This window comes from Muntiacus reevesi, chromosome 12 (genome assembly GCF_963930625.1).
Source record: "Muntiacus reevesi chromosome 12, mMunRee1.1, whole genome shotgun sequence".
Classification (NCBI taxonomy): Eukaryota; Metazoa; Chordata; class Mammalia; order Artiodactyla; family Cervidae; genus Muntiacus; species Muntiacus reevesi.
Genome location: NC_089260.1, coordinates 49,390,692 through 49,416,397, shown reverse-complemented (window position 1 = coordinate 49,416,397; position 25,706 = coordinate 49,390,692). Strand labels below are relative to the sequence as shown.

General features: G+C 42.5%; 1 protein-coding gene across 3 annotated transcripts in view; it reads right to left on the bottom strand.

Moving 5' to 3' along the window:
* Nucleotides 1-23,421, bottom strand: part of CYP7B1 (cytochrome P450 family 7 subfamily B member 1) — a 229,059-nt gene extending 205,638 nt beyond the window's left edge. For all 3 annotated transcript variants that reach the window (XM_065902660.1, XM_065902661.1, XM_065902658.1), the window contains exon 1: nucleotides 23,219-23,421. In XM_065902660.1, the coding sequence (XP_065758732.1) occupies nucleotides 23,219-23,343 (125 nt within the window). In that variant the 5' untranslated portion in view covers nucleotides 23,344-23,421. The remainder of the gene's footprint in view (nucleotides 1-23,218) is intronic.
* Between the last annotated feature and the right edge of the window lie 2,285 nt (nucleotides 23,422-25,706).

Below are 25,706 nucleotides of genomic sequence, written 5' to 3'. Positions count from 1 at the left end.
TTCAATACAGATTGCTTTATCCCATGTTACATTTCCATTCCCTGTTACATTTTGGTTTTTCAATCTTTCATAAAAATATTTAAATATTAATATTTTAATGTGAAAAAGAAATAGTTACATGTATATATACAACTGAACCACATGCTGTACATATGAAACTAACACAACCTCGTTAATCAACTCTACTCCAATATAAAATAAAAAGGTTAAAAAAAAAGATTTTTAAAATACTTGAATGTGCTCTATCCATTACATTTCACAGTAGAGTTGGACACGACTGAGCGACTTCACTTTCACTTTTCACTCTCATGCATTGGAGAAGGAAATGGCAACCCACTCCACTGTTCTTGCCCGGAGAATTCCAGGGACGGGGGAGCCTGGTGGGCTGCCGTCTCTGGGGTCGCACAGAGTCGGACACGACTGAAGCGACTTAGCAGCAGCAGCAGCAGTATCAACCACTCATGGACAGTCTGAACTTTCTGTATTTCTAGTCTTTCTTCTCCTCCTCCAAGGCAAGTTGATCTTCTTCCTCCATCCCTCAAATTTCATCCACCTTTGTCCACGTCTCCACTTCCATCCCATCGCCCCAGCTAAACGCACAAGGGAAAGTCTCCTTTTCCCTGAAGACTGAGACCCAGCTGATCCTGCAAACGCTGGGTCAGGTGCCACCTCCTTCCTGGGCTGTTCCCAGACCAACAAGGAAGCAGCGCTCTCCCCTTCCTTTCAGAAGTCCACCCGGGCCCGTGTTCTCCCCATTCTCCTTTACCCATCTTCATCGCTTCGTGTCAATGATGCTGTTCTCTGATCACATGCCCTCACTCTTCACCACAATGCATCACTAAAAGCCATACTGGAAAGTTGGAAAGCAGACTGTCGCCAAGCCTATTCATGTCCTTCACGGGGCACCATCCAAGATACTCCAAAAACAAGGAGTGACAATAAGCCACAGGTGAGGCCAACAGTGTGAGGCCAATATATATATAATATGTAATATTATATATATATATTATATTATATATAATATAAAATATTATATATATATAAAACACATCTGTATCTTTTAAAAAAATGGGGGAGAAACCACGGCTTATGTCATAGAACTTTAGGGCTGAAATGAACCTTGGAGCCCCTCAGTTTACAGTTGGAGACCCTAACGCAAAAGGGGTGAGAAACTTGTCCTGAATTTCAGAGCTAGGATGGGACAGGAACAGAACTTGAGTACAGCTGTTGACACACAGACCAAAGCTCTTTCTAGGATAGTCTACTGCAAAAGAAAAGTGAATGTGGCAGTCACTCAGCCATGTCCAACTCTTTGCAACCTCATGGACTGTAGCCCTCCAGGCTCCTCTGTCCATGGAATTCTACTGTCCTGTTATAAACGCCTATTAAAAGGGTATACTTTAAACACCAATTACTTATGGCGCCTTAATTTGCAATAAAATGTTCAACTACCATACAGAATAAAACTACTGAACCATAACTCTAAAACCAATACACTTCTCACAATAAACATTAAGCAAACAATAACACAAAAACCGCATGGTAAGCTCCCAGGGAGTAGCAGCCACACCTCTATTCTCATGGTGCCCAGCACCCTTGGGTCACACCTATGCTGTGGGGGATCCCACCGTCCATTGCCGGCCTCCTCTGGCCCTGCACGTGGCTGGGCACTAGAGCTGTAAAATGTATCCAGGGGAAATCTAAACACCTCTTCCTTTCCTCATAAATCTCCCAGTAGCAGGCCGACATAATCCAAAAATTATCAATCACTGAATTCAAAGATTAATTTGTAGCATCTAAATAATTTGAAGCTGTCATGAAAGACCTCAATTGAGAGGATTTAGAACTAAGATTCTCAAGCCAGGATGAAGATTGGATTTTACGGGGGGTGTTGAAAACAACTTCCTTAGACTTCACCAAATGAATCAGAATCTCGGGGATGGGATCTGAGCATCACTTAATTCGATTCGTCACTTTAATTCTGATCATTCTGACACACTGAGACTTGAGAACCATATGTTTGAAGGGTGGAAGTTTTGTCACTTGGGTCCTTCCCTTTTTTTCTTTCTGTTTCCTGTCCAATTGGCAAGACTTTTTCAACTGCAAGTGACAAAATCCCACGCTTCTTCAGCTCAGAGGGGAAGTGCTCATGTAACTGAAGTCAGGAGTGACAGGAAGCAGGGATGGAGTGCCTCAGACATCCCCCTGAGACCCCCTATTTTCTGAGTCCCTCTCTCACTTGATGGCCCCTCTGGCCTGTCTCTCAGCTTAAATTCCATGGCCAGGCATCGTAACCACTCCCTGACTCACTCCTTCAAGAGTCCTGTCCCTCTCACACGACACAGGGCCATGAGCAGAAGCGCGAGCTCTGCTCTCCACCCAGAGCCACTGCAGTGAGTGTGGCCAGAGCAAAACCCACCTTCATGCTCACAGCTCTCCCCGTCAGTTCATGGCCCCAACCCCAAGAGAGCCCGAATCCCGCCACATTGCCCCATTCCACTCACTCCCTGTTTCTGGATAACAATTCCCACCTTTAATGGAGCGGGTAAGGCTGATTTTAATTTCATGGCTGCAGTCACCATCTACAGTCATTTTGGAGTCCCCAAAAATAAAGTCTGTCACTGTATCCACTGTTTCCCCACCTATTTGCCATGAAGTGATGGGACCGGATGCCATGATTTTCGTTTTCTGAATGTTGAGTTTTAAGCCAACTTTTTCACTCCCCTCTTTCACTTTCATCAAGAGGCTCATTAGTTCTTTGCTTTCTGCTATAAAGGTGGTGTCCTCTGCGTATCTGAGGTTATTGATATTTCTCCCAGCAATCTTGATTCCAACCTGTGCTTCATCCAGCCCTTCATCATTTCGCATGATGTCCTCTGCATATAAGTTTAATAAGCAGGGTGAGAATACACAACCTTGACACAACCTGACACGAAGAACTGACTCATTTAAAAAGACCCTGATGCTGGGAAAGACTGAAGGCAGGAGGAGAAGGGAACGACAGAGGATGAGATGGTTGGATGGCATCATCAACTCGATGGACATGAGTTTGAGCAAGCATCCGGAGTTGGTGATGGGCCCTGAAACTATTCTTACAGCTTGTAACTGTCGAAGGGGAATTCCTGATAACTGGCTTAGCTCTGACTCAGGTGGAGTCATAGGTCATGCTCTTCATAGACAACTCTGTATGTCAGGTTTCTCAGAATTTTGTGAACCAATAATGACTACAAAGAAAATTGTTCATAGCCTTTTAATTCCATATTATGATGAATATTGATTCTTTACAAGGGAAGTTCTATTTTTAAATTATTAATGCATTACTTACTAATATATTACTAAATGCACCAGACTTTCTTTTTTAAGTGCTGAGAACACAGAGATGAATGAAAAGAAAAGTGATTGTCGTACTAGTTGCTGACACGCTGACGGGGGAGCGATGCACGTTGACAGATAACTGTGACACATTGTGAAGTGAATTATGAGAAGCCGGGAGAGGCTAAGGGAGGAGAGGCCAAACTCTGCTTAGGAAAGATCTGGAAAACTTCCAGAGAGATGGAGCTTTGACACTGGGACGAAAAGGGCAGAAAGAAAGGAATGATTAGAGTCAGAAAGAGACATACTGGGACTTCCCTGGTGGTCCAATGGTTTAGACTTCACCTTCCAAACAGGGGGTGAGGGTTCAATCCTTGGTCAGGGAACTAAGATCCCACATGCCTTGCAATCAAAAAACCAAAACATAAAGACAGAAGCGATATTTTAACAAATTTAATAAAGACTTTAAAAGAGGTCCATATTTAAAAAAAAAAAATTTTTTAAACCAGAGAAAGATGCTGTGTTTGAGGACAGGTACCTTCTGTAGAGCTGAAATACATGTATTTTGGGAATTAATTTGAGAATGTCAGACTCCTGGTATCACATCACTTCCTTAGTGATTATGTCCTCTGACTTGCTCATTCACAGATGAGAACACTGAGGCTTAGAAGCAGTGAGAAATGTTATCATACCATTTCCTCTTTTGTGGGACTTCATAAATACCATGATCCTTATTCTCTCTGAATAAGGATACAGATATACATATACAGGTTATTTTTCCCACCTGCATGCAACAGTAGCATCTTAGTAAATTTGGAAATAGCAGTTGGGGAAAAAAAATTAAAAAGCTCCCACTGTTCTGTATTCTTCTTCACTCCCAAGGTTTCAGAGACCCTGTGAAAAGTATGCTCTGGATATCATCAAGATTCCAGTCATTTTCTGTCATCCTGTGACAGACAGAACAATGGTCCTGCAACGTTTCTTCCTTGTTTTTCCTGTTATTGATAATAATCAGTTTTAAGGAAGGGGGTGGATTTGAAAATAAATCTATACCTATCACAAAACAGTTAGAAAACTGTCAGTATTCGAAGTTGTTGACAGATCAAGAATGATCAATTCTAACCGGTTGAATAACCTAGTATTATTCTAAATGTATTACCCATGTCATGAGATGGCCTCAAATATGAATCATCCTCAATTACTTAAAGGCCCTCTTTCCCATCACAGAAACACAGTGCTTAAGACTCCAGTTCTGTGTTCTTTTTTATAAGACAGTGACAGTTTTAAAGTCCAAAAACAGACGCTATTTCAGCTGTTGGTTCTATTTGGCCAGCATTTCTTCTCAAATATGACTGTCTTAAAAGAGTACAAATACAGAGTTTCAAACGGGGATTGAGTTATCTTAGTCCCACTAAAGCAGACTGAGAAAACTGACACGAATCAGTCACGCTGGCATCTAAAAAGAGGAAAAACTAGCCCTTTAAAAATATTATAGTTGCCTATAAAGTGGAAGGCAATTTTCATCTATCTTGCAAGGCAATGTAATTAAGAACATTTTTACCTAGAAGGCAATGGCACCCCACTCCAGTACTCTTGACTGGAAAATCCCATGGACAGAGGAGCCTGGTAGGCTGCAGTCCATGGGGTCGCTAAGAGACACAATAGAGCAACTTCACTTTCACTTTTCACTTTCACACATTGGAGAAGGAAATGGCAACCCCTTCAGTGTTCTTGCCTGAAGAATCCCAGGGACGGGGGAGCCTGGTGGGCTGCCGTCTATGGGGTCACACAGAGTCAGACACGACTGAAGCAACTTAGCAGCAGCAGCAGCACACAACTTTATTAACTTATGTTTGGAACTAAAGAAACCACTTGAGAGTAGATCTCAACATATGGAAAAGCACAAGAACAAATAAAACATGTAGATGCTTCAGGAACAAGACTTTTGTTTGAACATTTTTGAGAACTATATGTTTTTCTCAAAGTAAGGCAAACACTGCCCAGGAAGTCAATTGCAATATCACAGGGTTCAGACAGAAGTCACATAAAATGAGAAAGGGCATTGCTAAGATTTGGTCTAGCAATACTATTCTATTATAGATCCACCCTATAAAAATCAAGCCCAGGCAGAACTATTTTGTAAAAAAAAAGAAAAGAAAAATAGAAGAGCTGATTAAATACAAAAGAAGAAGAAACATAATCAGCGAAGAGATGAAACATTAAGGTTGGATCTCTGTCAAATAACATGAGAACTATTTACAGAACTGTTACCCAGAAATTTCATGGCAATGGCACTTCCTCTATTTTCTGTGATAGCTTATCTCTTTAGTAAAAAATATATATATATACTCAATCCTTGGCTAGGAAACTACCTGCTAAAGTTTTCCCCCTATTTTTGTTTAATTAATTAGTTGGAAATAATATTCCACATAGTGCAAAGGAACCTGAGTCTACTTGACAAGTAAAATGAGTGAAATCTAAGTAGCACAATCAGACCTTAGTCTACACTAAGAAGGCATTAGTCTCTGTCATCTGCAGACTCTTTATTGCTTGTGGCTGGGACTCAAACAGCCCTGAGTCACACTGACACTATGACTTTATTCCACGGTCCCTAGCAATACTGTAGGATTTGATTTTCTATACCTTTCTTTTTAGGTTGAAACATCCCACCCAAGGAATAAGTTAGAAAAAGCTGTGTGATGGTTGTGTTATTTGCAGTCCAAAGACTCCAACTCCAACTCCAACCACCAATGGAGTGAGTTCCATCTCCAGTGTCTCCCTGCACGGTAAATCCAGAGATTAAAATAAGAGGGGAAAGTTCCGTAAACACATACGGGAAAATTTCAACAGAGAAAGAAAAACACTTATTTGAATCAATTCCTTCAGAAAAATAAAAATTTGAAAGACTTCACTTTGGGATTTATTCCCTTAAATAGAAAGAGGCACTGCAACTTCAAAATATGTCCTTTTTTTTTTTTTTTTTTTTTTTAAGAATTGCAGTATTAAGCCATGTTGCCATTTGCCCACAGATGTATCAGAGTCACAAGTGCTGTGGTCAAAAGTCTTTCCCCTTCTTCAGTTGACTGGTGATTTCATATGTTCTAGGAATATTTTTATCTTTTGGCATGATGCTCTATACCATATGGTATAACACACTGACAAGCAAAAAGGGTAGAACTAGTTTGAAATATATACACATATATACACACATATATTTATACATTTATATATTCACACACACATACACTGCATGCATAGTGAAAGAAGTTGCATGGATGCCTGCAAAGAAATAAGGGCAAAGCGACACACTCCGCATACAGAACTGAGCTTCTTTGTCCCTGGGGAAAAAGGTCATTCAAAATCCAAAGCAAGACTGAAAGTTCACTATAGGCCTGAAAGCATTCAAGAGACACATCAGAAACCCCTATGCTTTGCTACAGTATCAAGTAATATTTGAACTGCCTGTAACACTTTTTCACACAATATTTAATGCTGCTTCTCTAAGTGCAACAGTAACTGCAGCAGCCCCACACAACAAGTTGCAGAATCCATTTAGGAAACAGAGCTAAAACGGGAAATACACTAAACTATCTTTAATGGGTTCCAGAGGGTGAAAATATCCTTCATCTTGGATTTCAGGTTCCTTCAACATGATTTTCCTTTTGAAAACAGTGATCTTGAATCAAATCTTACAATCAAAAAGATTAAGGTGTGACACTCAGCCTGCTCATTATTCTTCCCGTCAAGAGGTCGTTTTCATTGTTCAGTTGCTCAGTCATGTCCGATTCTGTGACCTCATGGACTGTAGTCCGCCAGGTTTCCCCTGTGCATGGGACTTCCCAGGCAAGAATATTGGAGTGGGTTGCCATGTCCTTCTCCAGGGGATCTTCCTTACCCAAGGATTAAACCAGGGTGTCCTGCATTAGCAGGCAGAGTCTTTACCACTGAGCCAACATGATTTTCATTTTGAAAACAGTGATCTTGAATCAGATTTTACAAGTTTTCAAAAAGATTAAGGTGTAACAGCCTGCTCATTATTATTTCTATGGAATCTTCCAGGCAAGAATACTGGGGTGGGTAGCCATTCCCTTCTCCAGGGGATCTTCTCAGCTCAGGGATAGAACCAATGTCTCCTGCATTGCAGGCAGATTCTTTACTGTCTGAGCCACCAGAAAAGTAGGTAGGAATCCGGAGAAAACACACAGAGGAAAAGCTTCTTAACAATGATTTCTTGGATAGGACACCAAAAGCACAGGCAACAAAAGCAAAATTGAACAAGCAAGGCCATGCCAAACCCAAGAGCTTCTGCACAGGAAAGGAAATGATTGACAAAATGAAAACGCAACCTATAGGATGGGAGAAAATATTTGCAAACCATATATCTGACAAAGCATTTACTGTTCAATATCTATAAGTAACTCCAACAACTTGATAGCAAAAAAAAAAAAAAAAACCTGATTAAAATGCAAAAATGAACTGAATAGATGTTCTTCTAAAGAAGACATACAAATGTCCTTCTCATACAAATGTGAGAAGGTGCTCAACATGACTAATCATCAGAGCAATGCAAATCAAAACTAGAATGAGATATAACCTCACACCTGTAAGGATGACTACTATTAAAAAGAAAAAAGCCAAGTGCTGGCAAAGATGCAGAGGAAAGGGAACTTTTGTACTGTTGGTGGGGATGTAAATTGGTACAGTCACTCTAAAAAAACAGAAAGTTCCTCAAAAAATTAAAATTAGAACTACCATATGATCCAACAATTCCACTTCTGGGTATATATCCCCCCCAAAATTGAAATAAGGATATGTGTACTTCCCAAAGAGATATGTGCACTTCCACGTTCATTAAAGCATTATTCATAATAGCCCAAGACACAGAAGCAATCTGAATGTCATCAGTGGGCAAACACATAAAGAAAATGGGGTTTATGCATACAATGGATTGTTATTCAGCCTTAAGAAGGAAGCCCTGCCATTTGTGACAACATGAATGAACCTCAGGGAAATGATGTTAAGTCATATAAGCCAAGCACAAAAGGATAAATACCATGTCATATCACTTATATGAAGAATCACAAATAGTCAAACTTGTAGAAGAAGAGACTAGAATTCAGGTTAACAGGAGCTAGGGGGAGGAGAAAACAGACAGGTATTAGTCAAAAAGTACAAAGTTTCAGTTACACCAGATAAGTAAGTCCTAGAGATCCACTGTACACCATCGTGCCTCTAATTAATACTTTGGTGGTGGTGGTGTTCAGTCGCTAAGTCGTGGCCAACTCTTTGTGACCCCATGGACTGCAGCACCGCAGGCCACTTTGTCCTCCACCACCTCCCAGAGTTTGCTCAAATTCATGTTCATTGAGTTGGTGATGTTCTCTAACCATCTCATCCTCTGTCGTCCCCTTCTCCTCCTGCCCTCAATCTTTCCCAGCATCAGGGTCTTTTCCAATGAGTTGGCTCTTTGCATCAGGTGGCCAAAGTGTGGGAGTTTCAGCTTTAGCAGCAATACTTTCAGTGAATATTCAGGGTTGATTTCCTTTAGGATTGACTGGTTTGATCTCCGTGCAGTCCAAAGGACTCTCAATAGTCTTTTCCAGCACCACAATTCAAAAGTTATCAATTCTTCGGCACTCAGCCTTCTTTAGGGTACAACTCTTACATCCATTCATGACTACTGGAAAAATAGCTTTGACTATAAGGACCTTTGTCAGAAAAGTGATGTCTCTGTTTTTTAATACACTGTCTAGGTTGTCATGTATACTTAAAAATTTGCTAAGAGGGTAGATGTAGATACTATGTTAAGTGTTCTTAATTAAGTAGATGGGAGAAAACTTTTGCAGATGAAGGATTATGTTTATGACACATGTTGTGATGGTTTCATTGATGTATGTGCTCTGCTATGATTAGTTGCTGAATCGTGTCCGACTCTTTGTGACCCCGTGGACTGCAGCCCACCAGGCTCCCCCGTCCCTGGGATTCTCCAGGCAAGAACACTGGAGTGGGCTGCCATTTCCTACTCCAATGTGTGAAAGTGAAAAGTGAAAATGAAGTCGCTCAGTCATGTCGGACTCGTAGCAACCCGATGGACTGCAGCCTACCAGGCTCCTCTGTCCATGGGATTTTCCAAGCAAGAGTACTGGAGTGGGGTGCCATTGCCTTCTCCATATTGATGTATAATTATCTCCAAATTCATCAAATGGTATACATTAAACATATACAGCTTTGCATATGTCAAAAAAAGAAGGAGAGAAAGAGAGACAGGGTCCTGCACGATCTGTCCTGTTCTCCACTGTCTCTGAACAAAGGATGATACAGTGAACCTCAATTCCTCTGCTAAGCCATTAAGTGAAGAGGTGCAAAAGCCAGTAACATAGAAAAAGGAAAAAGAGATGTTTTCTCACAGTGGCCAACAAATGTGACTTTCATACAATCTAATGTAAGGAGACAGCAGACTAGCACTGCCTGCTTTTTTTTTCAATCTTAACATATTCTTCTTTTAAAAGTCCAAGTGTACATATTCATATCTTAGTTAAATTTTTACTAGAAATGCTTAAAAGTCAATTAGGTCTTAATACTTTCATTCTTAGTCAACAGTAAGGGCATATGCCAGAACATTATTGCAAGAAAACTTCAAAATAACATGGAGAAAAAAATGCTAAATTTTTAAAAAATGAAGTCAGCACTATGGCTTTAAACCCTAACTGCACTGTATTCTAGCTGTGTGACTTTGGGAACATTATTTCAATGAGACTTACTTTTGTACCCCTATAAAAATGAGGAAAGTTATTGTGAGGGAAGTGAAGTGAAGTGATGTCACTTAGTCATGTCTGATTCTGTGCGACCCCACAGATGGCAGCCCACCAGGCTCCTCTGTCCATGGGATTCTCCAGGCAAGAATACTGGAGTGGGTGCCATTTCCTTCTCCAACTGTGAGGGAGGATTCTATCAATTAACTCTACTAATGGCTATAACGTCCTTGCTTCAGTGTCTCTTAGGCACACGGGAAGTGCTCAGAAGGGCTGGCCACCATTATTACAAGTCAAGCAAATTCTGTAAGAGTGTGTACTCAAGACACAAAAATAGACTGGAAAGTCAGTAATAGCAGAGTAGCTGAGCATCTCCACCAGGTAACTGTCCATTATCCAAAGATGTTAATCCCTTCACTTCCTGCCCCCAAAATACAGCCTTGCCGAAACGCTGGGTCACTAGAGGTGACCAAACAACAAGCCGCCTGTCTTCTGGAATAAAGTGGTTTGGGGACCAGACTTCTAAAGAGCAGCTGATACAAAGCAGAGCTTTCACCAGGGCAATGCTGATTTTCAAACAGAAAACCTCGTCTCTTTAATACTTACAAGTAATCAGCCCACCATTATTAGCGATCAGGGTACTAAAGACGAAAATGTGTGTGAATCTATGTGATTAACCCAAATCAGGCTCTGCTCTTTCACAGACAAGCTCTGATTTGCTCAACAAAGCATGCTATTCACCAACAGAGGGGAGAGGAACCATAAGCCCAGTTATACAAATCCAGTGCCTAGACCTGGAAGTTAACAATATGTATTTTTAAATTCTGAATTTTCAGAAGCAGGAAGTTTTAGGAATTGACTGCACTCTAGTTGCTATGTTTTCAGTTAGGTTTACACTAAGGAATAATCAAATAATCCAGTGGACTTCCCTGCTGGTCCAACAGTAAAGAATTCTTGATCCAGGAAGATCCCACAAGCTGAGAAGCAACTAGGCCCATGCACCACTATTACTGACCCTGTGATCCAGAGCCCATGCTCCACAAGAGAGGCCAACCCGAGCACCACAATGAAGAGTAGCCCCTACTTGCTGCAACTAGAGAAAACTTGTACAAAGCAATGAAGATCCCGAACAACCAAAAATAAATAAATTATCATTGCACCAATATATGTTCTCCATTTATAAATACTCATGCTAGGTAAGCACTCGCGTATGAAATCTTTTTATTAAAGTTGCAGAAAAATTGATACATATGACATTTATCAATTTTATATGTAGTTTTAATGTTTGATATCAATACCTATGACTCTAAAATAGTTATATTGAAATAAATAACAATTACTGCGCCAAACCCATTCCCTCATCCTGCGCCAAACCCATTCCCTCATCCTGCATTGTAATACGTATTGAGCGAGGACCTATTCAGTGTCAGATATTGTGCTTCGTGCAAAAACTAAAGTCAAGCTTTCAAAGTTTCTTCTTCATTATTATCAATTATTTAGGATAAAGTTACGAAGAGAAATGACAATGGACTTAAATCCTGTTATGATTGTACTTTTAATAAAATTTCTATTAATTTTTGTATTAAGCAATTACAGACTTAATGAATCCTCTCCACTTTGCTATAGACTAAAAAAAAAAAAAAAAAAGATCCAATCTCAAATACTTCATTGTTGAAAATAAATGCCAAAGCCATAAAAATGAGCACTTGGGTCATAAAAATGCATGATATAATAGATGTCACCTTCTCTTATTCGGCAAAGCAGCTTTCTATAATTTTGTCCTTTGCCTTTCACAGAACAGTAACCTGAAGTTGTTTCAATGGGGTTTTACTTCAGATAAAGTACAAAAATATTCTCCTTCAGGAAGTCGTTAATCTTTCCTCTGCAGCTGACGGCACTCTCTGCTCCACTCAATTTGGGGGAAACCCGGGACATACAGCATCCTGCCACCCAGGTCCCTTCAACTCCCCGAGTCCCCCTTTGCTTTCTCCTCCAGGCCATGGGTAGCAGCAAACAGGGATGAACCTCAGTGCCCACAGTCGGCATCACACTTAAAAAATATATATTCCTTTCTTTAACCTATCAGCAGTCTCCCCTGGTGACTTAGCGGTAAAGAATCTGCCTGTCAATGCAGGAGACCCTGGTTTGATTCCTGGGTCAGGAAGATCCCCTGAAGGAGGAAATGGCAACTCATTCCAGTATTCTTGCCTGGAGAATCCCATGGATAGAGGAGCCTAGCGGGCTACAGTCCATGGGGTCACAAAAAAAGCTGGACATGACTTAGCGACTAAGCAACAACAACCTATCCACATATTTTTTAAAAAGTCACTGGTTCAACAACAGGATTAAAAAAAATTCAATTTTAATTTGTAACTTCAGCTTTTTCTTCCTTTTTTTGGAAACCATTTTTCCTGAGCCTTTATTTTAACATACATTGTAAACTTTTATGTTAAATAAAAATATATACATTCACAAATTGAAAGATTTTTAAGGAGAATTTAAGACATATACTCACTTATTTTTTAATTTAAAACTGGGCTTCCGTTGGCACTGGTGGAGGTGAGGGGTGTTTTTAGTCCCTTGCTCCAGGCTTTGAAGGTTGGGACTAGTTGGTCCAGAAACTCCAGAAACTTCAAGAAGAAATCTACTGTGTGTTGTTTTTTGTTTATCCTCTGCTTTTGGCGACTGGTGTGCCTAAGCCTGTCTGTAGGAGTGCTGTGGAGCCCTCTCTTGCATCAGGGATGAGGAGGCCAGGCCAGCCCATCACCAACACTCTGGGCTTCACATCTTTCTGCTGAGTGATTTCAGTACAGAAAGTGCATTTGGATTAAAAAAATACATATATTTAAAAGATGCATGGAGTTACACAGACACACAATAAACCTTATTTGTGAATTGATGGATAAGGAAGAGACATCAATGAATAGCTCATGGTAATCTCCAATTGTTATGTATTAGCAAAGACTGAGTATTTTTTTTATTAAGTTTTTTTTTAAAGACGTATTTATTTTTGGTTGCACTGGGTCTTCGTTGCTGTGAGAGACCTTTCTCCAGTTGTGCTTGAGAGCTTTTCTCTAGTTGTGTCAAGTGGGGGCTACTCTAGCTGTGATGCGCAGATTCCTCACTGTGGTGGTTTCCCTTGTTGGGAAGCACCGGCTCCAGGCACACTGGCTTCAATAGCTTCGGGGCACAGGCTTAGTTGCTCCGAGGTATGTGGGGTCTTCCCAGACCAGTGATGGAACCTGTGTCTCCTGGATTGGTAGGTGGACTCTTAACCACTAGATCACCAAAGAAGCCTGATAGAGAGTATGTTTAAATGCTTACCTTCTATCCTGCTCCTCATGGGCAACCAGAAAAGTGACCCCAGTTCCAGTCTTTTCTGCCCTCTGAACTTCTTTGCAAGAGGCTGCTGTGTTAACTTTCTAGGGCCACTATAACTAGCATGAACCTGTGGCTTGCATGTGAGTGAGGTAAGTCACTTCAGTCATGTCTGACTCTTTGCAACCCCATTGCTGTAACCCACCAGGTTCCTCTGTCCATGGGACTCTCCAGGCAAGAATACTGGAGAGGGTTGCCATGCCCTGCCCCAGGGGATCTTCCCAACCTAGGGATCGAACCCATGTCACTTCCTGCATTGGCAGGCAGGTTCTTTACCACTACCACCACCTGGGAACCTGGAATCTGTAGCTTAAACAATACTAATTTACTATCAGATGGTTCTGTAGGCCAGTTGTCCAAAGTGGCCCTCCCCAGGTGAAGATCAAGGTGTTAGCAGGGTGAGTCTCCATTCTGGAGCCTCTAGAAAGGGCTCTATCTCCTTGCTTATCCAGCTTCAAGAGGTACCTGCATTCTTTGATCTTTGCACTCCTTAATCCATCTCCAGAGCAGCAATGGTCAGCTGACTTCCCCTCCTGCCTCCCTCTCCCCATTTTAATTTGTGATTGCATTGAGCCCACCAAATAGTTTGGGATCACCACCCATTTTAAGGTTAGCTGATTAGCAACCTTCATTTCACTCTGCCAAGGGACTTAGTCATAGGTTCTAGAGATTAAGGTGGGAACAATTTGGGGATTAAGAGGGCATTAGTCTGTCCGCCACAGTTATAATGAACCTGGAATCAAAAACCCAGTTCTACCCACGCAGCCCTGCAAACTGGTTCATTTCTCATTGTGTTCATCTCTTCTTCTGAAAAAATAGCTTCACAGCTATCTCATGAATGGTAGGGAAGGTTAAATGAGACAATATGGGCAAAACCAGCTAAGCACAGAGCCTGGTATGTTCATTTTCATCTTCCCGTACCTTCCTCTCAAAAGTCAGCTTCCTAGTGGGTTGGAGAAGGATTTTGGACCCAGGTCCATTAGGGGGCTTCACAGGTTGGCTCCTTGCCTTACACCTCACTTCTTCTACTACTAGGTAACTCTGAGCTATGGATGACTTTACATACATAATTTTATCCCTCATGACTAAGGTAAGCACTTCAAGATTTCACTCTGATAATGATAAGAGATTTATGCTGATCTGGCATAAAGTCTGAATAGTCAAAGGCAGCAGAGAACCAGTTTCACGGAAGACAGTTTTTCCACAGATCAGGGAGGGGCACGGTTTGGGGATGATTCATTACAATCGCATGACATTTATGGTGCACTTTATTTCTGTTATTATTACATCAGCTCCACCTCAGATCATCAGGCATTAGATCCCAGAGGTTCAGAACCCCTGTTTAAAGGGACAGCCAGGATTTATCAGCAAATTGTAATTCCAGTGTTTCAGCAATCCTCAGTGTGGATCCTGTCAGCAGTTTGGAACTTCCCAAGACCCAGAGAATAGTCTCTTTGAATGACGTACAAATAAACAGCAAAGTATTGCATTTTCCAAAACCAGCTGTTCCTCTCATTACACAGTAGGAACACCATCTTTAGGACCCTTTTTTAAAAAGATACAAAGTAAGACAGTGATGCAGCCTGAAAGGTCACAAAAGGTAAGAGCAATCCAAGCTCCTTGGCTTAGTAAGGGTAAGTATAGCAACCTCTAACTGATCAGTCAATTAGTCAAGAGTCTCAGCTGAGCCTGGAGAGCTTCCTATTACCTCCTTTGTAAAAGTCATACAAACCCACCTGCTGAATCAGCATCCTCTCAAGTAGATAATGACTTTGCTTTCAGGAGCCCACATCCTTCTCCCACATTCTGTCATGAGAAAAAGGGAAGAAACAAGAAAACCATCCACTAATGATGACAACCTAGCTCCTTTCATTCTCTTGGCAGTGGTAACAGCGTGAGGGATCCGGAGCATCAGGGTCTCATTGGGGAGTAATTAAGTAATTAGAAAGAGGAAATAATTGATTTGTGTGCTACAGAGATGTCAACAAACCCACATTTCAAAACAACTCGTTATCTACATAACCTTGACATCTTATAACTTAAAACAAAAAATCAGATTGTTTACATTGACTACAATTTATCTTAAAATATTTAAATAGGATTTCTTACCAATGAGAGCATTGGGGGTAGGGTGAGGTGGGGATATGTGAAAGAATGAAAAAGGGAAGGAAACTCATTCTACTTTTTTCCTCTTAAATAGCAACGAGGAGAAAAGTGTTTCTGGGAAATACCAAGGAAACCTGATGGTGCAAGCCAACAGTCTTCCAAGTGGCTTCACACTTTACAAAATGTGCACTTCACTTCTCATATCTACCTGTGTGGTAGCTGTCACTTCCACTTTCTATTGAGGAAGATGATTCAGTGGTTATTGGACTACGGACCCTTTGAACCTCCTGTTGAGGAGGGTGATGCCCTATGACATCATCCAGAGAATGTCATTCAGTGAGGTGTTCTCTCCTGGGCTCAATCTTTGAGGTCTTTCTCTAGTTGAAGACTTTTCTCAGCCGGCGTTCTCCCCTAGACCCTCCAAAAGGTCTCACCCTGCTGACTCCTTGATATCGGCCCAGTAGGACTCCGACCTCTAGGACTAAGAGAGAGTCCTTCTGTGCTGTTTAAGATCACTACATCTGTGGTAACTGATTACAGCAGCAGGAAACTCATACAGATTTTGCTATCTGGAAATGATGTGCCGCTGTAAACAAAAACCAAAAAACACAGAAGTGGCTTTGGAATTGGGCAATGGGCAGAGGCTAGAAGAATTTTGAGGAGGATGATAGGAAAAACATAGATTGGACTTCCCTGGTGGTCCAGTGGTTTAGACTCCAAGCCTCCACTGCAGGGTGGCACGGGTTCCAGCCCTGCTCGGGGAACTAAGATCCCACATGCTCAGTAGTGCGGCCAAAATAAATGAATAAATAAATAAATAAAGTAGTTTAAAAATAAAGTACCAATAATTTGCTCCTCTTAAAAAAAACTGATCTCCTTGACTAGATGGTAAGTAGAAATATGGATATCAACAATTCCACTAGTGAGGACTCAGAAGGAATATATATTGAAACAATTATCTTAAAGAACACTTAAATCACAAATAAACTGTAAGTAGAAATACGAACATTAAGGGCACTGCTGCTGAGGGCTCAGGTGAAATGAGGAGACTGTTACTGGAAACTGAAGAAAATGGATCTTAATCATACACAGTGTGTCCTGCAGTTACGTGGAAAGTAGATTTTGTAAACAGTGAATTTGGCTATTTAGCTGGGGAGATTTTTAAGCAAAGTGCTGAGAGGACAGACTGGTTTCTTCTTGCTGCTTATATGAAAGTGTCAGAGAAAGCTACAGATTAAGGGGAAACTGTTAACCATTGTACAAAGGACACAGGAATTAATTTGGGGAAAATTCTCAGCCTATCCTGATTGCAAGAGACCCTAAAACTAGAAGATTCACTGTCAGGAAAGCGTGCTCTGAAGGGAAAGTCAAGGATGTGGCTGGACAATTTTTGCTAGTGCCTGGGAAGAATCAGGGCTTCTCTGCAATGCAGGAGATATGGGTTTGATCCCTGGGTCGGGAAGATCCCCTGGAAGAGGGCTCAGTAACTCACTCCAGTATTCTTGCCTGGAGAATCCCATGGACAGAGGAGTCTGGTGGGCTACAGTCCATGGGGTCGCAGAGAATCAAACACAACTGAAGCGACTTAGCACACACACAGGGGAAAAGTCAAAAGGTTGTATGTTCAGTCATACACGTTCATTAATGTATAATTAGTCAGTCATCGAAAACATTAGGAACGTGACTCATGTTTCCCCTCAGGCATCTCAAAAGAAGCCATGGACATAAACGAGGTTACCCAGAAAATATCTGTGGAAAAGTCTGATAGAGTAAATCACTATGACATACATGGGAGACCCACAAGGTTCTTGGGAATTTTTGTCCTAGCATAGATCATACCCAGAGGCCCACACCTGATTTAGATGATTGAAATAATGAAACTTGGGACTTCTAAGCTGATGAAATTTAGATGAGATTTTGAGTTTTGATTTGATGCTGTAATTGGTAGAGAATTTTATGGATGTTGTGATAGGGTGGTTATATTTTGCACGTAAAAGGGACATAAATCTCTGAAGGTCAGAGGGAGCACTGTGATAGGAAGAACAGTTAGCGTTAATTAAGTCGTTCAGTTGTGTCCAGCTCTTCGCGACCCTGTGGACTGTAGCCCACCAGGCTCCTCTGTCCATGGGATTTTCCAGGCAAGAATACTGGAAGAATACCAGGGAAGCCCTGATAAGAAGAATAGCATCCCCCAAAGAGGTCCATGTCTTAATCCCTAAAACCAAAGATGTCCACGTCTTAATCCTTAATCCCTAACCTCAATATGTTACCTAACGGCAAAAAGGACTTTGCCAATGTGACTGAATTAAGGACCTTGAGATGGGAAGATTATCCTGCGTGGTTCAATGCAGTCACAAAGGTTCTCAGAAGAAAGGAGTGTTAGAGTCGGAAAAAAGAGATTTGAGTTCTGGGGCCTCTAGAAGCTGGGAGAAGGAAGGAGATGGATTCTCTTGTCGATCCACCAAAAGAAATGTGGCCTACCAACACTTTGACTGAAGTCAGTAACACCCATTTTCAGACTTCTCATATCCCGAACTGTAAGATTAAAAAATCTGTGTTACACAAGTAAAGACCCTACATGCTACAGCTAAGACCTGGCATAATCAGATAAAGAAATTTTTAAAAAATCTGTTACTGCCCTCTCCCCATGACATTTTCTGTAAATACTTTCTCCCATTGATTGTAAAGCTTTTAATTCTGTTTTATGTGTCCTCTTCAGGAAACATGATATTTAGTGCCACTTTTATCTCATTTAAAACAATTTAACAATTTTATACTTATTTTATATTTTTTGGTAGGACTGATTTTGGTCCTTTTTACAGGGGATGGGGAAGTAGGGAAAGAATAACTGAGATGTGTTTGTTTTCAACTCTGTCTTGCTACACAGACTCTGTATTTATATGATGTTGTCTTCTAAAATATATTGGAAAGTATCTGTATTTAAGTCTATTATTAGTAAACAGTGATTTTTTTTTTAAATGTAGCTAATTATTGGACAAAAACATATATCACATGTTACTAATGATGTTCTGGAAATGAACTGGAATTCCTAGAACCACTCAAATCATACCTTCTAAGTTAGAATCCTAACCACTACCACTGATCCAGAAAGCTGGTTTTTTGAAAAAGAAAAAATTATTTAAAACATTTAAAAATCATTTTTCAAAGTTTTATTTAAATGTATTGCTTATTTTGTATTATGAAAGAAAGGCATATGTATTATGACAATTTGCAAACATAGGCATAAAATAGGAGATAAAAAATTATCCCATAAAAAGAAATCACCTAGATATAATCACTGTTAGAGATGTGGGTTTAGGTTCTTGTTAATGATGAAGTAGGACTTCTCAGGTGGCTCAGTGGTAAAGAACCTGCCTGCCAATGCAGGAGATGTGAGTTCAATCCCTGGGTCAGAAATATCCCCTGAAGAAGGAATGGCAACCGTCTCCAGTATTCTTGCCTGGAAAATTCCATGGACAGAGAGAAACCTGGTGGATCACAAAGAGTCAGACACAGCAGGAATGGTGAAGTACCTTAAAATAACCTAACATTTTCACAGATAATAAAATATAAAATAAACAAGCCAAAAAAAAATGTTTTAAATGTGTTAAAGAACAAGCAAAAGAAGGCAGATACTGAAGGGACGTCACCTCTGAAAGAACAGACTCATAATGAGTTAGGTCCAGGGTACACAGCATTTCCTCTGATAGATCTGCAAGAGGGAGAGGCAGCTGAAACTCAAGCAACATGCTACAGTATTACTGATCGAGGTGTCAGTTTGGGGTTAGAAGTGGGTGTAAATCCAGAAGAGAAACCTAGAAAAAATATACATATAATCACCCCTCAAATTGTTGGCCAAACTCAGAAGTGTGGATCTGTGGAGGAGATTTCAAAGAGCCCTTTGGAAGGAGTCAGTTGGAAGATTCAAAGAACTGAACAGAGGTTTCAGGTGCTGCCCACTGCTGGGGGGACAGAGTTGAGGGTTTGAATCCTAGCAAAGAAAAGACACTTAGAAAATATCCTCAGCTTTCCATGTGTGTGTCAGTCACTCAGTCATGTCCGACTCTGTGCGACCCCATGGACTGTATCTCACTAGGCTCCTCTGGATTTCCCTGGCAATCCCACCAGAAGTGGATTTCCTGGTATATGGAACTTTCCATAGACTTTATAAAAAAAAATAAAGCTAAGCTTCCCCAAGTTCAAGAGAAACACATCTGCACTCTAAAAAAATTCAACACTCTTCAGGGGAAGACAAACATTCAGAATCTAGAAAGCTGGGTTTATAAACCCACAGACCGGCCACATCTGATACAGGTGAAAATACAGAGCAACTGGAACTCCTGAATAGTATGTACTGGTAGAAGTGTTACAAACAGTATACTTTGGAAAAGTGGCATTTTCCAACACAGTTAGGAGTATAAGTCTCTACCCCATGACCCATCAACCTTCTCAAAGGTAGGATTTTAACCCAAGAAATAACTAAATATATGTCCACAAAGAGTCTTATAAAAGAATGTTTGCACATGCATGCCCAGTCACTTCAGTGGTATCTGACTCTTCTGTAACCCCATGGATTATAGCCTGCCAAGCTCCTCTGTCTGAGATTTCCCAGGCAAGAATACTGGACTGGTTGCCATTTCCTTCTCCAGGAGACCTTCCCCACCCAAGGATCAAACCTGAGTCTCCTGCTTGGTAGGCAGATTCTTTACCAGTGAGCTGCCTGGAAAGCCCCTACCTATACATAGAAAAGAACTAAAATCATTAACTTGAGATGCCTATTTTTTTGTGATTAGCAGTAACCTTTTGATGTATATGGATTATTTTTTTTTTCTTCCTCAGCAAAAACTCCTATATATCCTGGCTCCTCCCTTGCCTTTTTGGAACAGTTCCTCAGAGCTATGTGTAAGGCTGTCTATTGGGCTATATAGTTTTCATAAGGCTCCGGATACAACATAACTCATAACTTTAGGTTGTGCATTTCTCTTCAGTTGACAATAGCTATGGCACTGCACTCTTCTGCGGAGCAAATGTGAAGCCATTATTACTCAAACATTTGATTAAGTGATCAAAGAAAGCCACTTCATGACTATTACAAAGTGAAAAATGAGATCAATCCTTAATCATGTCTAAATATTGACAGAAATCATGTCTAAATACTGACAGAAACAATAAATAAATAAATAAATACTGACAGAAATCACTGTCTAAATCAATAAAATGACCAAATATCCCCCAAACATTACTAATTCTAGTGTCTGTTGCTTTTACACTAATTACTGATTCAGCCTCAATGCATTCCTCTTGCCTCATCAAAGAGACTTATTAAGTGTCCAATCACAGACTAACCTCAACCATCTGAGAGTATCTTACCAACAGAGCAAAACCTTGCTTCCTTGAACTGTCCCATAATCACATAACAGAAACCCAAATCCCATAAATAGGTCCTTTCTAACACTCTTATCCAGAACGAATGGTGTGTGTTCTTTCTCATAGCGATAAGCAATAATTCAGCTCATTCCAGATGTGTTCCCAGTGGTCTTTGGCTGGACGTCATTGAACCATGTACATGAACATATTCTGTTTTGTAAGTTTGCTCACTTACTGTATCTTGAATGTAGATTTCTATGTCTTCATCATGGCTACAGAAGTTTCTATGACTCCGATATGCAATAATATTTTTAACTAAAACCATATTTTTTTGGAAAACAGTTTTTTTTCTAATATCTCACTGTTATAAGTAGCCCTAATGAGCACTGTGCTAATTAAATCTTTAAGGACCTTCATGATTACTTCACCAGGAGAGATTCCTTTAAATAAAATTATTGGAATCATTGCCTCAAGAGATATGAAACATAACACTACATTTCACTCTCATCTGAATATAAAACCTTAGGAGCTACTACTGTAGGACAGACAGTGTTTAAATCCACTTCAAACAGGCCAGATGTCCATCAACTCTCAGTTTCACTCTTATCAATTCTGCGTTGTGCTGTGAGCCACGCTGAGTCGCTCTTTGCACCCCCATGGACTGTAGTCTTCAGGCTCCCCTGTCCATGGGATTCTCCAGGCAAGAATACTGGAGTAGGTTGCCATGCCCTCCTCCATAGGATCTTCCCAAACCAGGGATTAACCCAGGTCTCCCACATTGCAGGAGAATTCTCCACCTTATCAACTCTGAAGGTCCTTTGTCCTCAACAAACTAGACTTCTCAGCAGCATCTGACGCAGACAACTCCCTTACCTGTTTAAACACACTTCTGTCTAGTTTCCAGGACACCACATTCCCTTGGTTTTCTTCCCATGCTGTCGGCCCCTCCTTCTCAGCCTTCTTTGGTGATCTTACTCTGCCGGGCTCTTCAATAAGGAGAATGCCCTGGGACCCCTGCTTCTTCATCACTCTTTCACAAGGTGACCAACCTTACTCATGATTGGATGTCCTATTTTCATATTGTGACTTTTATCATTAAACATCTTCCCTGGATCGTGCCACCAAGCACCAGAAACAGGCTTCTCTACTGACCTAACATGTCCCCAACAAAATCACTGATCTCCCCAACTTCCCCACCTGACCCAGATCCACCCAGATGATCAGACAAAAAAGGGAGAGGGAAAAAAGCCACGAAGAACCTGGTGGTATGAAAAAGCAATTCGGCAAGAAAAGACAGATTTCAACATGAGTACTTTTATGTTCTGTTCTCCTTCCCCTTTTCAAATCAGTAACGAAGTGACGAAAAACTTCTGAGTTTGGTTGTTGTTAATATGCTGGCTTTTTCTGTTCTAATAAAAATAACAGAGTAAGTGTATAAAATACACACTACAAGCTCACTGCTGTGCTTAGTCATTCAGTCGTGTGGGACTCTTTGCACACTCTTTGTGGGACCCACGTACTGCAGACCACCAGGCTCCTCACCTCTGTCCATGGGATTCTCCAGGCAAGAATACTGGAGTGGGTTGCTATGCCCTCCTTCAGGGGACCTTTCCCAACCCAGGGATCCGACCCAGGTCTCTCCAGTAGCAGGAGGATTCTTTACGGTCTGAGCCGCCAGAGAAGCCCAAAAAACCTAAGTGTGTAGCCTATCCCTTCTCCTGGGGATCTTCCCCAAGCGGGAATCGAACCCAGGTCTCCTGCACTGCAGGCAGATTCCTTACCAGCTGAGATACCAGGGAAGCCCCTACAAGCTCATTAAATATCCACAAAAATCCCAGGAGTTACTATTCTTTTTCCAGATGCCAGTCAGTGGTAAACTGAGTCCCAAAGAGGCAGTCAGAGGTACTATTCATACCATACACTGGGATTTTCCTAAAGCATTTCACTTCTAACAAAATGAAATGAAACAGAATTCCCCTCCTGGGATACTTCGCGGGCTAGGCCATAAAGCACCAAAACGTGCCTGGAAACCATGCGTGACACCTAGTGTGTACTACCGCAAACCCAGGGCTGACTTCAACCGAGCCTGGAGCAGCGAATCGAATTCGAATTCGGTGCCCACGCTTGCACACGGTCTGCGCGTGCCTGAGAAAGAGGCAGGGAAGCTTTGTGTTAACACCCGGCCCCCAGAGACGCCGGCGTGCCCACAAGTTGTGAGCCCGCGCGCCGGGCATGCTGGAGGGCGCTCTGGGCCCAGGACGCATGCGTGGCCCCGGCGGGCGCCGGGTCAGCGGGGCGCTTACCTGGTGCGCTGCGCGCTCAGGCACAAGACCAGCAGCAGCAGGGCCGCGGCGAGGGCCAGGCCCGGGGAGCCGAGCGACCGCAGCAGCCACGGCTCCGGCCAGAAGCCGCCCATGCCCGCGCTCATGTCTTCCGCCGTCCCGATTGCGCGCAGTTCAGGGTAGCCGAGGTCTCTCTCCGAGCGGCGCGGCCCCGCGACTCTGCAAGGGCCCAGGAGGCTGGCCAGGCCGTGGCGCCGCCTGGATGTCACCGAGGGCCGAGTCTCAAAGTTCCCAGACTCCCCTCCTCCGGCCCACCCCCCTCACCCACGCGCACCGCCCCGCTCGGCCACCGCCTCCCGCCCGGCGCTTCTGGAACGCGGCGCGCCGCCCCCCGCCCCCACCCCTCGGGTCCCCGCCCGGGGGTAGGAAGGAAAAAGGGCTAGAGCCGAGGGGGAAGGGGCTAGGATTTCCCCGGCTGGAGCCGCTAAAGGCCGGAGAGAAGGGGATTTCAGTTCTGAGCTGGAAGTGAGTCGCTTGCGTCTGGCATCCCTTAGCCCGCGCCCCCGGCCGGAGGGACCGCGCTGGCCCTCGAGGAGGTTTGGAACTGTGCCCGCTGCGCTTGGGCCCCGGCGACCACAGAGAAATCCCCACATGCCTCCCCCATCCCCGCCCCCGTCCATCCCGCGGGGTGCCTGCGGGCCGCGCTGCCCTCCGCCCGCCTGGTCTGCGCCGCGCTCCTCGGCTCCCTCCCGCGCTTGCTGGGCACCCATGCCAGTCCCAGGGGCCCGAAAACCCGGGACCCAGATGGGACCCTCCAGAAGCCCTGATGGGACAAGCCTTCCAGAAGCGAGAAGACACGTGAAACGAGCTGTTACAAAAGAACGCTAAGGTACTAACTACAGAAGAAGTGGTACAGGCCCCCGCAAGTTGTCTTTAGGACAAGGGAGGAACTTTTGAAAAGAGCTCTTCGTAAGTAATGATCATTCACATTGCTTGACACATGTTTATTTGCCCTCCACACCAAACTGGGAGCAGTACTTTTTTGTGTGTTAGAGAACATATAGGGCTTCCCATGTGGCTTAGTGGTAAAGAATCTGCCTGACCATGCAGGAGCCTCAGGAGACTTGGGTTCTATCCCTGTGTCCGAAAGATCTCCTGGAGGAAGAAATGGCAACCCACTCCAGTATTCTTGCCTGGAGAATCCCATGGACAGGAACCTGGTGGGCTATAGTCCATGGGGTCATAAAGACTCCCACATGACTGAGCAGGTATGCAAGAGAATATATAATGAGGCTCAGTTTAAGGGCTTCCCTGGGGCTCAAACTGTAAAGAGTCTGCCTGCAATGCCAGAGACCCAGTCGGATCCCTGGGTTGGAAGATCCCGTGGAGAAGGAAATGGCGACCCACTCCAATATCTTTGCCAGGAGAATCCCATGCACAGAGGATCTTGGCAGCCTATAGTCCATGGGGTCACAAAGAGCCAGACAAGACTGAGCAACTAACACTTTAACTTTCAGGTGAAGTAACTTACTCTGGCCACCCAGTTAAGTAATTAATAACCATTCTAACCAGGACTGTTCCAGTACCATCATGCTCTTTCCTTTAGGTAAGATTTTATTTCAGTGTTCTCCAGACTGTTACAGTGGCCTCAGAACTGGTCTCCGTACGTCTGACCTTTGAGTTTTCCAGCCCATTTCCCAGTTGCCACATCCCTACAACACAGACTTAGCCAGATTTAACCCTGTTCAAAATTCTCACTGGTTGCCTTTGTGATAAAGTCATTAATCTTGGACCTGAAATGAGAAGCCCTCCACAATCTGCCTCCATCCATGGCTAGGATAGGTCGTATACTGAAACACTTGAGCCACTGTATCCCTCACAATCAGTCCTTTCACACCCTTGTTTATGATGTTCTCAGACTGAAAAAGTTTCCTCTCTCCCCTAAATACTAAAATTCTATTATACCTACCTGTCAAGACCCAGCCCAAATACCACTTCCTGGTAGAAATTACTACTAAGTCTTCTAATTAATCTTTCCCTCTTCCAGACTTTTAACACTCTCTGCTTTTCATTCCAGGAATCAAACCCGAGTCTCCTGTGTCTCCTGCATTGTCAGGCAGATTCTTTACCACTGAGCCACCTGGAAAACCCTATATGTTCTCTAACACAATGCTGAAAATTACGTTCCAAGTTTGGTGTGGAGAGTAAATACACACGTGTGAATTTTCACATTTCACATTTTCCCAAGGCGGGTTCCTTCTGTCTCACCTGCTATAGAAGTTGAGACCCCGCTCTTAGACAATCCTGTCTGCACCTACACTCTGCCCCTTAGCACCCTGGTCCCCGACCCTGGAGTTGAGATAATGTATTGGGTTGGCCAAAAGGTTTCTTTAGTTTTTATGTAAAAATGAAAGAAACATTTTTCATTTTCGCCAAGAACTTTACTGAACAGTGTATTCACTGCTTTGTTCCACTACCTTCTGCCATTTTTCAGCAACTTTGTAATTCC